The sequence below is a fragment of the Pezoporus wallicus genome, unplaced genomic scaffold (assembly GCF_028554395.1).
Source record: "Pezoporus wallicus isolate ANWC-B61680 ecotype Strahan unplaced genomic scaffold, APGP_CSIRO_Pwel_v1 contig_5418, whole genome shotgun sequence".
In the NCBI taxonomy this organism is placed as follows: Eukaryota; Metazoa; Chordata; class Aves; order Psittaciformes; family Psittacidae; genus Pezoporus; species Pezoporus wallicus.
The window spans coordinates 4,686,156-4,702,455 of NW_026640709.1; the positions used below are offsets into that span (position 1 = coordinate 4,686,156).

The following is a 16,300-nucleotide window of genomic DNA, read 5'->3' on the forward strand; positions in this document are numbered from 1 at the left end:
AATTTTTATAATAATATGTATTTAATACATTACTGTTTTGACACATAATCAAATTTATAGGTCTCATTCAGCACTTGCTTTCTCTTCTGTGAACACAGAATGGATTCCTGAGGGAAGAAAAAGCTCAAGAAGTGAATGTTTCAAGTAGATGTTTAAAACAAAATCAAGTTGCTTGTCTTGCTGTCTTGAAGTAAATATTACAAGCACTGAATCTCGTTACAAAATGAAAACAAACATATTTGACTTTATGTAAACAGAAGTTTCCTTTGAAAGTTCCCAGGAAATTCAAACAACTATGAAGTTTATCTATATACATAGACAGTAAATGATCTTATTTCCTACAAAGTTAAAAAATAATTCCATACAATCCTTACAATATCACTACTGAATAATTTGTGATGAGCCTGCTAAGTAAAAAAAAAAAAAAAAAAGCAGAAGTTTTATTTTCCACTGTGTCTTATTGTTTCTTCCCCGTATCAGTTTAAATAATTCCACAGAATGCTACAATGATTATCACCAACTACATCCCGCACAAAAAACGCCAAAACCAAAATGCCAAAATCTACGTTAGTTATTAAAAATGTCATCTACTCCATTTCTTCCATTCATAGCTACTTTCCTCTTCTCAGAACCTGGAAAGCCAGACACAATGATGACCTGATTCAAGTACTGACATCTGAAAGTGTAGGAAATGCAGTTAAAATCTTTTGGCAAGGCCAGCCACACTGAACAGAACCACTGTGCACACACCTTTTGCAGCACTGCATCTCTGCTGCTGTACAGCCTGCTCCATAAGATCCCTCTGTGGGAGGGTCAATTGTTTCTAAGAAGATCACTGCTTTTCCCAAACATTTTTGTTTTGCTTTAAGGAAGCTGTCTGGATAATAACACTCCTGCTTGCATTCTGTTTCATTTTCAATCAACTCCTCCAGGTATCAGGACAGTTCCTTTCTTGGAAGTGCTTCACTCCATGCTTTAAAACACTCGAGGAAGCAGTGATCAGAGTATGGAAACTAAATTTTCTTCATTAAATCTACTGAAGCAGATATTAAAAATGCATTTAATATACTGGGGATGGCTGGTGGGCATCACTGACTGTGACAGGCCAGTTACTGATGAGCGGCTGTCAGACGGCCTTCTCAGCAGGGATCTGTGTCTAAGGCTACTGAAGGACAGCAATATCTTCCCTTGTGTGTAAGCTCTATTTATCTCCCAAGTATTTACTAAATCACAGACCTCTGCACACAAACCCAGTGTTTCAGCGCATGCTAACAAATGATGGATGGCCTAGTCAATCCGTTATGTCCTGAAAGCGTGATTTCCTGCCATTCCAATCATCAAACCTCTAGAGCCTTCAGAGCTGATCAGTCCTGGAGAATATATTTTGCAGGCTCTATTAAAGGAGTAGAGGTTCTTTCTATTAGTCTCAAAACTTCTTTTTTTTCCTGGCTGATTTAAAGAGAACTCCCTCCTTCCCACAGTACCACTGCTACCACTCTTATCTGTGTAAAGCATTCAGGGCATGCACCATTAGTATGTTAACAGAACAGCACTTCTGGAACACCAGCCTGTTAAAAAGACAGATTTTGTTTGTGACTACTATAAAACACGACAATCTTTTATTTAAATTCATCTATACATCTTTATTATGTAACCTAGACAACCTCCAAAACATTTTGTAACTTAGCTTCTTTGATCAAATACCTTTTACAGCAAGAGAGCGCTCAAAAGGACCCTTTTTCTTTGTATTTGCCTAGTGAATCGTATCAGAGCTCTCTTAATTGTGTTCTTCCTAAAAGCATAAGCCACTTAGGAATAAACTTCCGATGTTCCAAAGACAGGTTAGCTGTCAAAGAAATAAAGCTTCTAGACTTTGCCCTTTTCATAGCAAGGCAATATCCTTGACAGTCTTTCTTCTACATGCTAGAGGAGGAATTTTTTTTGGTTTACCTATTCAATGATAGGAGTAGAATATATGTACCTCATGCTTATTCAGAAAGATTGAGCTTCAAATGAATTAGTCCACAGCTGCTGAAGAGTTAGCTGTCTACAGTACAGCACAGTTTCTGAAGGTGGTATAACAGATATAAGTAAACTTTAGGTAAACAAGCATTTGATACTTTGAAATGCAAAGACCTTGGATTTCTTTGCTTGCTAGATGTGATACAGCCATAGCCAGTGCAAACCAATCCACACTGCCCTACCATTCACCTCAATCTTGACCTGGAGATTAAACTCACTTTTATTGCACACAACGGTCATCTGTGTTAGGTCAAAATTCAAAGTCCCTTGTCAGCTAAGGTTGATATATTCCAACCTTTCCTACACTAATGCATCAAATTTTTCATGGTGAGGTCATATTCAGCAGACAGTGTATTCAGCGATTTATCGTGCCATTGTAATATAGCCCAGAATATGATTGTCCAAAAAACAATGCATGAATAAAATATTTTCCCCTCTGATGTAGCAAATCCTCCTCTAGGCTCATAAAACTCTACCCTAGACTTGTTTGCAGGCTTCAGAAGAATGATGCAGTATGGAGCTGATTCTGAAATACAACCAAGAAGTACCATTTTTATCATCATTGTCCTTAAGTACAAGCAACATGAATATAATGGTATCCTAAAATCCACAAGTCAATTAAAATGCACATATGGTCAGAGTTAAAACTTCCACTTCATCCTTCCTTAACAACCACCATAATCTAGCCCTTAAATCTACACACATATGTTGGACTGTCTGATGACATCAAGCTTGCTTTAGAATTAAATACTTAAAAAAAAAAAAAAATGCCACAAGACTTATATTGCTATCCTACTGCTGATTATCACAACCATGGAATTTGTGAAGTGGCAAAAAGTACAACCAAACTAAGCTTCATGAATGCACACTGTGACCAAGACAACTGCCCCAGATTTGACATATAAAAGCATTTTATCTTTTTTTCCCTCTTAATTCCTCTCCTTCTTTCCCTCTCTTTTTTCTTTCACTTATTTTTCTTTTTTTCTTTCCTGCTCTATTTTGCTTTTTAAATTTTTCTTTTTTTCTCCCTTTCCCACTCCTCTTTCCTCTTGCTTTTCTCTCACTTTTCTCTCCTTTCCCTCATCTGTATTTTTCTCCTTTTAATTTTTTTAAATCTTTTTCCTACCCTTTATTTTTACCTTTTATCTCTGTATTTTTATCTTTCTTTCTCTCTTTATTTTCTTATGTATTAAACAAGAGCACCTAGCACACAACTACAATAGACTCATAATGAACTTTCAAATTATAGGGAACTAGTTTCCACACCTGCTTTAAAAGGCTCCCCCCAACCATTGTGTTTCACCATCGAATCTTAAAAAGATACAGGATTGGTTTCTGAGTGATTTGCATAAATTCTTCAAGGCCAAAAAGCCTTTCCCTTTACTCAGCCAAAATGAATCTCACAAGTTTAGTATGTCCTGTTCTGTGTGATTGCTTTTTCTTTATAAAATGAACTGTACACAAGGGGTAACGGGTTAAAACTTAAACAGGGGAAGTTTAGATTGGATATAAGAAGGAAATTCTTTCCTGTTAGGGTGGTGAGGCACTGGAATAGGTTGCCCAGGGAAGTTGTGAATGCTCCATCCCTGGCAGTGTTCAAGACCAGGTTGGACAGGGTCTTGGGTGATACGATTTAGTGTAAGGTGTCCCTGCCCACGGCAGGGGGGTTGGAACTAGATGATCTTAAGGTCCTTTCCAACCCTAACTATTCTATGATTCTATGGTAGCATTTCCCCACTGGAAGGGGAAAAGGTTAAGAGAGAAGGTAGAGACTCACCAGCATTCAGAAAATATTCAGAAAGTACAACCATTTAGTTGGACATTTCAAGTGGAATTTCAAGACTAGCCTTTAAAATAACTTTGTATTTTGCTAGGATAGACAACATATATGGGAATGCTTGCAAGGAAGAGGATGATTACACTTGGAAAAATCATAATGGAAAATTACAGTGGACTTCCCTCAAAATTAACTTTCATGTTGACATGTGCTTAACAAGTCTTCTTCTTTTTAGTTAAAAGATAACATGCAAACAACTGAAAAAACCCTCTCCATCTCTTTTCAAACAAATCCAGAAGGAACCTGTGTCCTGAAGACGTAGAATTTACATGTGCCAACATAAGAATTTTCTGCTTAAATCCTGTCTCTTAGTATTGCAGAGCCCCCAGCGAGCAAAAATACTTTTTCACATTCTACTTTGAAAGCTTCCACTGCTCTCAATAGCTCGCTTTTAAATCAGTAACTTATGTTTAACCTAATGAATAATGGAGGAGACAAAGTTCTCCTGAGTTATATACTGATTTAGTTAATTTCTGTCACACAATACCTTGTATTACAGGAGAGGATTAGTACCCTTCCTATTTAGAGTCACAGCATAAGCAAACAGTTTTTTAACAAGACATACCAAATCCCACCAGTTACAAGTTCATTCAGGCTTGTTCACTGGCTTTTAAGTGAAAAGAGAAAACCTCTACCACCCTCTGGTTTATCTTATCAAAGCTGTAATACTGCAGATTTCCTAGCAAAGGTTCAAACTGCAAGAACATCTTTCCAAAGGGAACAATATCAGTTCACAGCTTATATAACTACTTTGTATAGTGAATTTTTATTTCATTTTAAGGTGATTTTGAATATGCTACATTTTATTGTAGTGAATTTCTGAAAACTTTTATTTTTTAAATAATGAGCCAAGCCTTCTTTCTCACCTATTATCAATCTGTTTACCTGTGAGGTTAAATGCAGCTTTAAGTACATAACAAATTTTAAATAATACTAGGCTTTTGCTACATATAATAGACAAAAACATACAGTAGTGTAAAACTTTGTTTAAAGTCTAACATAAAAGAAAAATTAAATACAAACCTTTAAAAATCTACCATTCTCATAATTGCTCAAGCTATATGTCCCACAATATTTAAACATAGAACACAAATTCAGAGTATTTGCCACTTCAAAATAGAGTGGAAAGCCACCAGTGGCCATTAAGCATCTCCCTCCAAATCTCTGCATCTCCTAAGTAATGTCCACTTTCTTTTCTCTCATGAGCTGGCCTACCAAAATCAATGAGGTGGTTTATATAGCCAGAGCATGAGTCTATTCCATTGCTAAGTAGTGAGAACATATAGAAAATTAGAGGGAACTTGAAATGTGCATTTATACTGTGTTTCTTTGTAAAAGAAATGTTTCTAGCATACACAGACACAAAACTTGCTAAATGAGATTTACTGTATCAGTGTTTGCAGAGTAAAGAAAAAACAGGCTACCTCCTCTGTTTTCCAGAAGAATTAACCAATTATTCAGAAGAGCAGGGAGAGCAGAAGTTAGAAAAATTATGTCAGTTTTGCTATGATAAGAGCCTTTCCATGCAGCACAGAGCACAACTAATGTGTCACACACCAGCAGGTTGCCCGCTTATAGGTAAGATTTACCTAATACACCTATGCTTAGGTCCTGAGCTTAGAGCTCTGAAAGCCGCATAGACAGCCAGCTGCCCTCTGCTCTTGAGCTTCACTGACAGTCCTCCTTTCTGGGTACAGCAGCTCTAAGGAGCACTAGAGCAGAGGACAGAGAATTCTCCTTCCACCTTGACTCAATCTCCAGGCTACATTAGGAGCAGGTGCCAGAATACAGAACTGGAAAGAAATAAAAAGAAGTTTCCCACTGCAACCACTTTAGGCTTATCAGTACTGCTAGATAACCTCAGTGATATGAAGTAGTGAAGAAGACAGGTCATGAATGTAGAGGAACATGCATCACCTAATATGCTCTGGGAACAAAGACTGCACATTCCACTAATCTAACATGAAGTTCCAGATGTTAAAACCAAATACCCATTCTCAAATATCAAGTATATCAATATGAATTGTTTTTCTCTTGAGTACTGGGAAAAGAAAAAAGGAAGAAGGAAATAATAATAAAAAAAAGTTATTCTCTCACAGTTACGCTATCTTCCCTTGCCTTTCTGCTGTTAAAAAAGCTCTTCCTGCTCACTAGGAAGGAAGCTTTCACAGAAGGAACAAAATTGGGCAGTATATCCATGAACCTGCACAGAGCAGCTGCTATAAATTCTAATACTTTAAAATCCTAGTACTTTGAAACTCTCTAAAAAACACACGTTGCACTGAGAAAGGCTCAAAAAAAAAAAAAAAAAAGATTCTTTCACAGGAATGAAAGTGAGGGTACTGGAAGGGAAATTGGACTAGTAGAAAAGCACTGAAAATTAAGAGATTGTAACTTTCTTGCAGCATTTCCTGCATTACCCTACACTTTCTACAATGGGTAATCCAATTTAGACACTAGGTCTCATTGAGAAGAATAGTATCACAGAAGAACATAAGCACATGGCTAAAGAAAGCAGAAGACAGAAATTACAAGGATAAACACAAATTATTAACAAGTAGATAAATTCTGGTGAGAAACAAAGCAGAAACGTGGTACACTTTAGAAGAGCACAACACAATATCAGGCCAGTAGAAAACACGTTAAGAAGCTCAAAGGAACTATACATTAATCATCCAATACTGGCACTGATCTATCGTGCTTAGTGCTCAAAATTACATTTAGATAATCCTCAGGTCATCCAAAAATCCTACTGTTAAACATGAACACATCAGAAGACAACTGCTAAGCATGTAACAAACACCTTAAGAATAAATACACTGGTAACTGCCACACATGGAATACAAAGTGCAGTATCAATGGAAAAAAAATACCAACACCACCAAACCAGTGATTTGATTCCTGAATTTGCATTTTTGCAAAATAACTCTGTTTTAAGCAAAGCAGACTAAACCATGTTGTCTGCAATGTTACAGAATTGTGAAAAAAAAAAAAAGTCTCAATGCTTGTATAAAGATACTTTGAAAACAGTATTAAAAGCAGCCTGATTTTGACTACTTGACATTAGTAAGTCATATGGCAATAACCTTTTGAAGCAATAACCTCACCTCCTGAAATAGTTTGATAATATAGTAAAGAACAAACTACCCTGTTAAAAATTATTTAGATTCACAGGTCATGTTGGCAGTCACCGTACAGCATACCTATATACACTAAATTGTGGCAATTGTTTCAAAGAAATTACAAATTACTCTTAGGGAGAAACTGCAGAGCAAGAGCAGGCCCATAACAAAATGTGAAGGATACTTAATACAAATAAAGAGCATAAGCTGTGACTCTTCCAAGAAACACAACAGACCAAGGAAGGAACCAATAGGTAAAACAGTATTAGAAAAAAAACTGAGCAGATTAATGCAGAAATCTAAAGACTGTCAAGATCTATGAGGCAGTAGGAACCAGAAATACTTGAAAACTGTGAATTTATGTATTGCATTACCAGTGGAATACTGATCCTTCCCAGGGAAAGATTGAAAGTGCAAGGTGGAAAGCAGCTATTACAGATGTTAGTGCTTTCCAGTTTGAATCAGCAACCATTTCCATATAATAATGATAAACCGGTTATGGACACCTTCATCACCTTGCAAGTGCCACGACAGATTCTGAAATATTTTCTTAAAAAGATTGAATCAGAAATTGGGGTGGGTGGGATGAGGGTTTGGCTTGATTTTGGTTTTCATAAAGAAAAAAAGCAGCCAAAAGTCCAATCAGATCCTTCTCATGCTAGAACTGAATGACACAGGCTCCAGATTAAAAGAAACTTGCTCCACAGTTACAGAACACACAATGGAAAAAGCCTCCTCTTTTGCACTTCAGACAGCACACAGGAGTCATCAAGTTCTGAAGCCTAAGAGTCAATGGATCTGTTGCAGCATCAAAGGAATGGACTAGGAGGTAAAATGTATCAGTGGCAAGGCCTGGTCTTTTTCTGACAGACTTATTTTCCCTATTACAGACACTCACATATCTCTGTATATCTTGGAAGCAGGTTTCTACACACAGTAACTGACCTGGCAAATGAACCCAAATTCTAATCTTTCAAGACAGCTTTATAAGGAGACTAGAAAAAGAGACTAAGCACATGTGTGTGCATGCACACACTCACACATACATATACACAAATTCTCATTTCATTAGCACTAAAGTGATAAAGCCAAATCTAAGCTCCTTAGACATATGCTGTCACAGCAAGTGTTCTTCCAAGTTGTAGAAGTACTGGACTCCATGAACCCACTGACCCAACTACATTGCTTTACCATCATTTCTTCTCTAGAACAGCTTGATCTTTAACTACATTACAGACTGTCCTGAAAAGAAGGAGATTTCACTGGACAATTTAAAAGCCTAAGTTCACAATGGCTTTTCATCCACTTACTGCAAGTTACACATGGCTTCAGTTTCCTCAGCCACACCTGTGGTAAGAATAGTAATGCTCACTCAGGAATCATGGGAAAGAATTTCTGGTTTACTTATTTTCTCTCTCTCTCCAAAGTAAGCACCACCCTTTAAAAAATACTTTTCTTATTTCTGTTATTTTAAAGACAGCACCACTCCTTTCTCCATAGAACCCAATCTGGTTTCTCACCCAAATCTGACCAAAGAGAATCTGAACAAATCCGAACAAAGACAACCTTGTAACATGTCCTCTCTAACTCTGCTGCGGTTGGTAGTAAGCAAATTCTGGCAATGAAGATCAGTGCAGAGAACACATTCTGTCATGCACATCTTCTGATAGTAGCCTATGGTCATTTGCAAATGTCTTTGACAATTCTGAACGCAGCTCTAGAGAGGAAGTGGATGAATGCTCACATACAAGATGACCTCTTTTCCACATTTCAACTAGAGAGGAGCACCATGTAAAGAATTATGGGTCTGGAAAGCCCCTCTTCCCAAGACACGGGGCAATGGTATGACAGGCTGGATTACAACCTTGTCTCAGCCATAGAAGAATGGCCTAAACTTTAAGGCTTCGCTGATGTAAGATCTACTTGGTGTCCATAATGCCTTATGAAGGGATCTGAGAGCTTTTATTTGGACATGTGGCAGAAGATGGGAAAACGTTCTTTATTTTGTTCCAGCTTCGCAGGCCACAGGTGATAAGGACCGTCCTCCCAGCAGCAGTTACAGTGAGCTGCAGCTTGCCGTCGATGACCGTGTGCGTGTCCAAGTGATTTTGTACCGTGTGGGGCCTGGAACTGAGGGCACCTGCTGGAGCTGGCGGAGCTACCCCTGCGGACCCTTGCCTGCCCGCAGCGAGCTCTCAGGCCGGGACCCGGAGCCCGAGCCGCCCGCCCCGCGCTGGGCAGCGGCCCCGGAGAGCAGGAAGCACTTACCTAGGGAACTTCTCCTTCAGCTTCCTCAGGCTCTGCCGGGTGGGCTGCACGTGCCCCAGGAACTGCGCTATTTCATCGTACTGAGCTTTGGTCAGCTTCATGCTTCGCGCCGCCCACCCTCAGGGCGCCGGGAGGAACGAACGGAACGAACTGCACCGCTGCAGCCGCCGGCACCGCGAAACAGACGGCCAGCGACAAAAGGGTGAGGGGTCACGGTTACCCCAGGGAGGCCTTTGCTACAAGCCCGGTGCCGAAGCACCCGGAGGCAGCGGCAGCCGCTGTTTCCCGGAGCTCCGCCCCGCGGCTCGGCCGGAGGGGGGGCGGGGAAAGCCGCCATCCCGCGCTGTTCGCGTCTGCGCAGCCGCTCAGGCGGGAGCGGGGAAGGTGGTATCGCCGTCCGCGGAAATGGTGTTTCTTTGGGGCAGGGATAGGTGGTCTCTGTGCGAAACGCGGGGGTTGCCTCGCCTGTGGCGGAGGAGGATCCTGGTGCCTCATGGCCGGTGTCATGAGCGTCTTTGCGCACTACGAGCCGTTCCTTAGGTTGACGCTGCGAAGGCGGAAGGCGCCGGGAAGGCACAGGGCATTGCTGGTCCGGGCTGCCGTGGGCGGTGGGCACACGCTGCGGCTGCCCGGAGTAGGGGATGTAAGCCTCGCCGTGTTACAGTTTTAGAGTATAATTTTCAAGGCCGTTTCCAGAAGTCAGTTGGAAATGACTTTTTTGTTGTTGTTGTTTTTTTTTGTTTGTTTGTTTCCCCGGTTTAAAGAGCAAACAACTGGTGAAATAGTGGGGTTGGGGCTGCAGATCCCGGCATGGCCCGAGCGGTCTGTAGCCTTGCACATGTACCCAGGAGTGGCTCCAGTGCAGTTTAAAAAAAAAAAAGTACAATTTTATGTTTGGATTCACTTCAAAGTTGATAGCAAATGATATTATTAAATACTGTTAAAAGTATCAGTAAGTATGCTGCAAGCCTTAGTTTCTGTTCCATGTTTTTACATGGGTATGCTGCTTTATAAGCAACATACAAGAACTAGAGGCTATAAAGAAAATTAACCATGTGTTTTTCTGAGAAATACAAATATTCCCTTTAATTTCAGTTTAATCTCATTCATGAACTGTGTACAGCTAGTGGAGCTTAGAGTTTTATGGCACTTAGTCCATGAAAATTGCTTCAAGTCTTAAGAAATGGTTTGTGATTTTTTTATTTTTATTTATATAGATACTAGGTTTTGTTCACTTGGTTTCTCTTGAAAGCTTTAGGATCACATTTTAAGTGTTTGGGGGTTTGTTTGTTTAAATCTATCCAGAAACTACAAAGTTTCTGCAAAAGTAAAAACAAATAGCATGGGTATGTCAGCCGAGTTAGTCATTTAGGAGTGAGACTGGGTTTTAATAGATTGACAGTCCCCAGTGAGCCCTTTGTCACTTGGAGGATTTTTGTTTGGAACCAGGAGCCTTTCTGGGAACAGCTGTTTCTAGTACTATGGCCTAAATATAAATGTTTGAAACTCATTAGTTGTTCCACAGTCAAAGAAAATCCAGTGAAGGTAAGCCAAATGACAGATTCCATTCCTCACTCAGAGACCAAAAAAAAAAAAAAAGCCAACCACATGAACCTGAAAAAGGAAAGCATTATTTAATGTAAAGGCTATTATCTTTAGCTCTATCACATAGTATCCTTGGTAGTAGGAGAGAATGTGTTTGGGAAGGAAGGATGTGTTTCTTTCAATCCGGTATCTGCTTTAAAGGGTATAATTTTCTTGGGCCGTAGAAAGGGTCATGTTCCTCTACCTTTCCAAAGATGAGAATTATGACTTTGACTTCTGAAATAGATCTAAAAAAAAAAATAGAACTACATGCTTCTTTACTACCACTACTACTGCTCCTTTAGAAAAAATCAATATTGCTTCTTAGGGGAAAACAAAAAGTGACAAACAGTGGTTTGCTGACTTTGCTGTGTCATAATTTCCAGAGAAAGTGTTGTTTTTTTTTTTAGTAAATCATAATGCTCATATCTATAACCTCTATCTCTGTTCACTTCATTTACTAATATATTTCTTGTTTTTTTTTAATTTTTATTTTTTATTTATAGATCAAATGACACTTCCGTCTACACTGCACAGAAATGAAACGAATTACAAGAACTGCAGGATGAAGTTACCAGTGTATGGACCAGACTGCAGACGTCTGATGTATGTATGTCCTAGGTTTAGCAGTAGCAGTCAGTTTTGGTCCTTCTTGGTAGCTGGTGCAGCGTTGTGTTTTGACTTTCAGCCTGGGAACAGAGCTGATAACACTGATGTTTTAGTCTGACCAAGGACTTTGTGAGGCTCATGCTCTGCCAGGGAGGAGGGAAGCCGGGAGGAAGCAGAGACAGGACACCTGACCCAAGCTAGCCAAAGAGGTATTCCATACCACTTTGCCAGGGATGTAACGGAGAGTTACCTTGAAAGGCTGGGACTGCAGGGTTGGATGAGGTATCGGTCGGTGCTTGGTCGGGTTGGGGGGTGGGGCGAGTTACCGGTCGGCGGGTGCTGAGATGTTGTATTCTCTTCCCTTGTTATTTCCTTTGTAGGAAATGCTACCACCATTGGTGGTAGCAGTAGCGGTTTGTGTTACACCTTAGTTACTAAACTGTTCTTATCTCAACCTGTGGGAGTTGCATTCTTTTCGATTCTGCTCTCCATCCCTCCCAGAGTACGGGGAGGGCAAGAAGGGGAGGAGTGAGTGAACAAGTTGCCTGACTGGTTTTAAACCACAACAATGTATTATGTGTATATTGAATACAAATTTTGTAGACTGTCCTACTGGAACAAGGTTTTGTAGATTTCCAGGTTATTTAGGAAAAAAAAAAGTAAATAACCTTCTAGCATGAAGGTTCACTGAAATGAAGAGGAGCTGACACCATGCTGTCATGAGGTAACGGCCTTCAGAGATGTGAACTGCTGTTTTTTTTTTTTGTCACAAAGAAGCATTTTGCATGATGAAACTTAAAACAGATGAGAACTTCTCTATGCAAAGTATAAGCCACTCTGCCTAAATTAGTTAATACAAAACTTTTCCAAGAAAATGCTCAAAAGCACAGTGAGAAAAAAATGAGATACTTCTAGGAGAAAGAGTTCATTAAATACTTTTTTTTTTTTTTGCCCCCAGAAATCAAACTGCCATTACAATCTTACTATATAGAACATCAGACCCTGTGTAATTAAGCTGTGTATGTGTATTGTCAGATGTTGCGGTAGTAAGTTCAGTAAATAACTAAATTAAATACATCAGAAAATACCCACAAAAGTGTGAAGATCTTCAATTTCCTTTGGCTCAGGAAGTTTCAGAGCTGCAAATGGTTGCATGCTGGGGGAGCCTTCTCAGGAAGTAGCTATGTGCTTGCGTTCTACTTACATTCATTGGTATCTGCCTGCGGCAGCTACTCTTCATTTTTCCTTGGGGTTAGGTTCCAATCCATCAGTTATATAAACTAAGTTTCCTTCCAAGAAGGAAGAGGGCTACAGAGAAAGAAACTAGGAAAAAGAAGTGATTGGGAATGAGAAATGAAGGGGAGGAAAAAGGAAGAGGACATGTAAGCTGTAGAGGGGAAATAAAGGCAGGGAGACTTCCAGTAATGACCATCATTCCTTGCAGGTAGTTTTGGCCACAGTTGGTGTAGGACAGTAGTTAACGAACCCTTGGTGTTTTTTTTGTTGTGTTAGTTGATAGTTTAACTGTGCCATTACTAGATGTCTCACATTACCTTAAGAAGGTGATTGCATAGTGTGATTTAAGCCAAGTTTAGAGTTAAAATATCATTCATTATTCTCCACAGAAGAGTAGGTAATTATAGTATGATATTATGAGGAATCAATTCATGCACAAAGTGCTAATTTTGATTTGATTTTTATGACCTTACAGCTGCTGTTTTATTTTACCACCCTGTTTCTTCATAGACACAATCTTTGATCAGTGTTGCTTTCTGTAACAAAATTAATGCAAAGACTGCCAGCAGTCATATATGTGTTCTAATCTGTTGATTTAGACGCTTGTATGGAGAACTTTTTTTTTGGTGAAACTCAGCTCTTCTTATTTGGCATTTGTAGCACATGTGTCTGTAACAGGTCTAATAAAAACCTCCACAGGGTACAGTAGTTACCTCATAAACAAGGAGAACCCTCAATTTATGATCTAATTTATATCCATAGGTTTTAATGTACTGTCTGAAAGAGATTGTATTATGAAACAAACTACGATATCTTCATATGTATTAAATAAATAAAAAATGGAACAATTGGTCTGCATCACTGTTAGACATTAACTGTTTTGCTAATTCACATGATAATAAGTCACCATGAGTTTCTTTTTTTTTCCCTGAAAGTGTTCATGGGATTGCTCGATACCACAAAAGTGTGAAGAACAAGACAGCAATAGAATGATTATACATAGCAGAATACCAATTAAAGAAGTCAGGCAGGCATAGTTTTCCTTCCGTGTCTTCAGATTTTTTCCTCGTAATTGCAGAAGTCATTGAGGCAAATTAATCTAGTTTTCTGTACTGTTAGTATACCCAATATATCTTTCTTTAAAATACTTACTTGCTTGTTGAAATAATTAAAAAAAAAAAAGTCTGCATTCACAGTGTTTTGAAAACACTGCTTTATATGCGCAGAGCCTGGTCTGTGGGCAATTGTAAGTCCATCAATTTTAATGGACTTGTGCCACTTTTATGGTGCTAAGCTGCATGTTTATGTATTTTCTGTAACAAGCTCTAAAAGATTTTTGAAAATGATGAGTTATTTAAAAATCAATTTCTATGACTAAGATGGTAAGACATGCCCTAAGTGTTCTGACCCTGCCACTTGATTCCACTGTAATTCCACATGATGAAATTTCTGGCGTTTGAATTTGCCTTTTTAAGCTTTCAGTAGTCAGATACAGAAACCTATGTGAAAATACCTTTCTGGTTTCAAATTCAATTATTTAAAGTTAATTTCCCCTTTTTTGTCTCTGTGTGTTAAAATACCATTAATTACTGCTTTTTCCCCGAGAGATTTTGGCTTTATTCATTGTACAGAGAAAACCCTGCAGTTGTGTGATGAATTACGTTGTTTTCTTTGCCTCATTTGAAATGTGTACTGAGTGAAGGAAGCAGGAAGTGTAGACAGAAAATTGAAGTGTAAAGATAATATAACTGCTGCCCAGGAAATACTGATTCTCTCCTTGGTTCTGTTACAGACTTCTTGTGTAAACTCAGACGTCATTTGATTGAATTTTCTTTCTATGTGGCTCTTTTTTTGACACAACATGCATGTAACTCCGTGCCAGGCATCTAATTTAATTACGTAGGTGCCATAAGCTGCTGGCTAAAGAGGTCATCCCAATCTGCTTTGGCCAGTTTCAGAGTAATATGGCTGATTGTATGCATGCATGGCCAGGCAGATCAGCTGATCCACCTGATAACTTGTCATTCAAAACTCCTTTCTCCCTGCACCAGTATTATTTTTCAGGTAAGTCAACTTGTGACTCCAACTCACTGAACAGCCTTATGAATGTTTGTGCCAGCACATGGGAGGAAATAGGTATGCATAGCCAGAGACAGCAGGGCTACCTCTTTCTGTCAGTGGTAACAGAGCCTTGGAGAATTAACCTCACAAATTAGGCATCTAAATTAGGTGCCAATCAGTAAGCAGTATGATTATCCTGAATATGTTTTGCCAAGGATTTATGTTTGAGAGCCTCACAGCACTAAATGGTAAGCATTGTCAATAGAACTGAATTTAATGGAAGTTTTACCTTTGATGTACAGAGTACTACTAAACATAGCACTCTGAAAAATCGGGTCGTAGGCATATTACACTGGAGAGCCCAAAGCAGTGGACAGTTCAAGTCTAAATCTTTCAAACTTAATTTCTTTCATACATAATATCTGAGTGGAAAATAATATATATATACACGTACACAAACGTATTCAAAAATATACACGAGAGAGCTTTTGAAATATATTTGCTAATATGTATCTTCATGCTAGTGCTTATGCAATAAGCTGCTATGGTGATAAGATTATTCTTGGTATGTATGACATGGACAGCATGTAGTAAAGAATAAATGAAGCTAAATTTTGAATTTAAAGTTTAAAAAGTAGTACTGAAGGGGTGTGAAATTTTCTATGCAAGTGAGGCAAAGGTGGGAAAGATCAGAAATTTTGAAAACTGTTTTGTAATACAGGTAAACAGAAGGACTGAATCAAGGTTGTACAACAAAATGGAACTCTTAAGCATGTAACAATTTTGGGGAAATTTGAATTATTTAATTTTTTTTTTAATAAAATTTCAATTGTCACCTTTTATTCAGGGATTTAAACTGAATAGCTGAGATGTCTCTCACTTTTTCTTCTAAAATGCATAGTACTTTATTGCCCAAAGATTCTCACCTCTCATTACATACTGAGCATATTGAGTATTTTCACCATTAAAGAGTTGTAATATTCTTTGAATGATACCACAGAATCATAAAGTGTGTAATGCAGGTAACCTCAAAAGATTATGTAGTCAACCAGATCTTTGACTGATCTGGTATCAAGTATACAGTATCAAGTACTTCACTGTCTCATACCTAAGTATTTCTAATTTGTCAGTGTACACTTCCATATTGAGGTTTTCATAGTCTCCATTGGTAACATGTTCCTGTATTTTACTTTGCTTGTATTTGGAAGGCTTGTTTCTAGTATTTAATTCCAAGACTCCTGATTGCAAATAAAACAACTTGCTTTCCTCTGTATACTTTGAAGAGAGGGGAGAATAGTAAATCACTGTCATTTTTACTTGTTTCAGGATCATTACAGTGCTGATCCACTACTGTTTTTGTTTAGTAGTGTAAGCAAGCCCAGTTCTTTCAGTCTTTCTTGTAAGTCATTTTTCTGAAAGGGTTGTAATTTTTTTGTTTTTCTGTCTATGCTTTGCAATATCTTAAAAGATTTTGCAACACTGCTTCAGCTAAGGCTTTTCATTTTGCTGAGTATATAAAACCTCATATTATTTAAGCAAGATTCATGTGTACTGTTTCTCA

At 38.6% G+C, this 16,300-nt stretch overlaps 1 protein-coding gene and 1 long non-coding RNA gene across 6 annotated transcripts in view; one reads left to right on the forward strand and one right to left on the reverse strand.

Moving 5' to 3' along the window:
• The window catches only part of CDIN1 (CDAN1 interacting nuclease 1), a 129,006-nt gene extending 119,584 nt beyond the window's left edge, over nt 1–9,422 (reverse strand). For all 5 annotated transcript variants that reach the window (XM_057420200.1, XM_057420199.1, XM_057420197.1 and 2 more), the window contains exon 1: nt 9,250–9,422. In XM_057420200.1, coding sequence (XP_057276183.1) covers nt 9,250–9,350 — 101 coding nt within the window. In that variant the 5' untranslated portion in view covers nt 9,351–9,422. The remainder of the gene's footprint in view (nt 1–9,249) is intronic.
• A 394-nt stretch (nt 9,423–9,816) lies between these two features.
• The window catches only part of LOC130605027 (uncharacterized), a 140,352-nt gene continuing 133,868 nt past the window's right edge, over nt 9,817–16,300 (forward strand). Inside the window, exons 1-2 of the long non-coding RNA XR_008973592.1 lie at nt 9,817–9,947; nt 11,340–11,439. This is a non-coding gene — a long non-coding RNA (uncharacterized LOC130605027). The remainder of the gene's footprint in view (nt 9,948–11,339; nt 11,440–16,300) is intronic.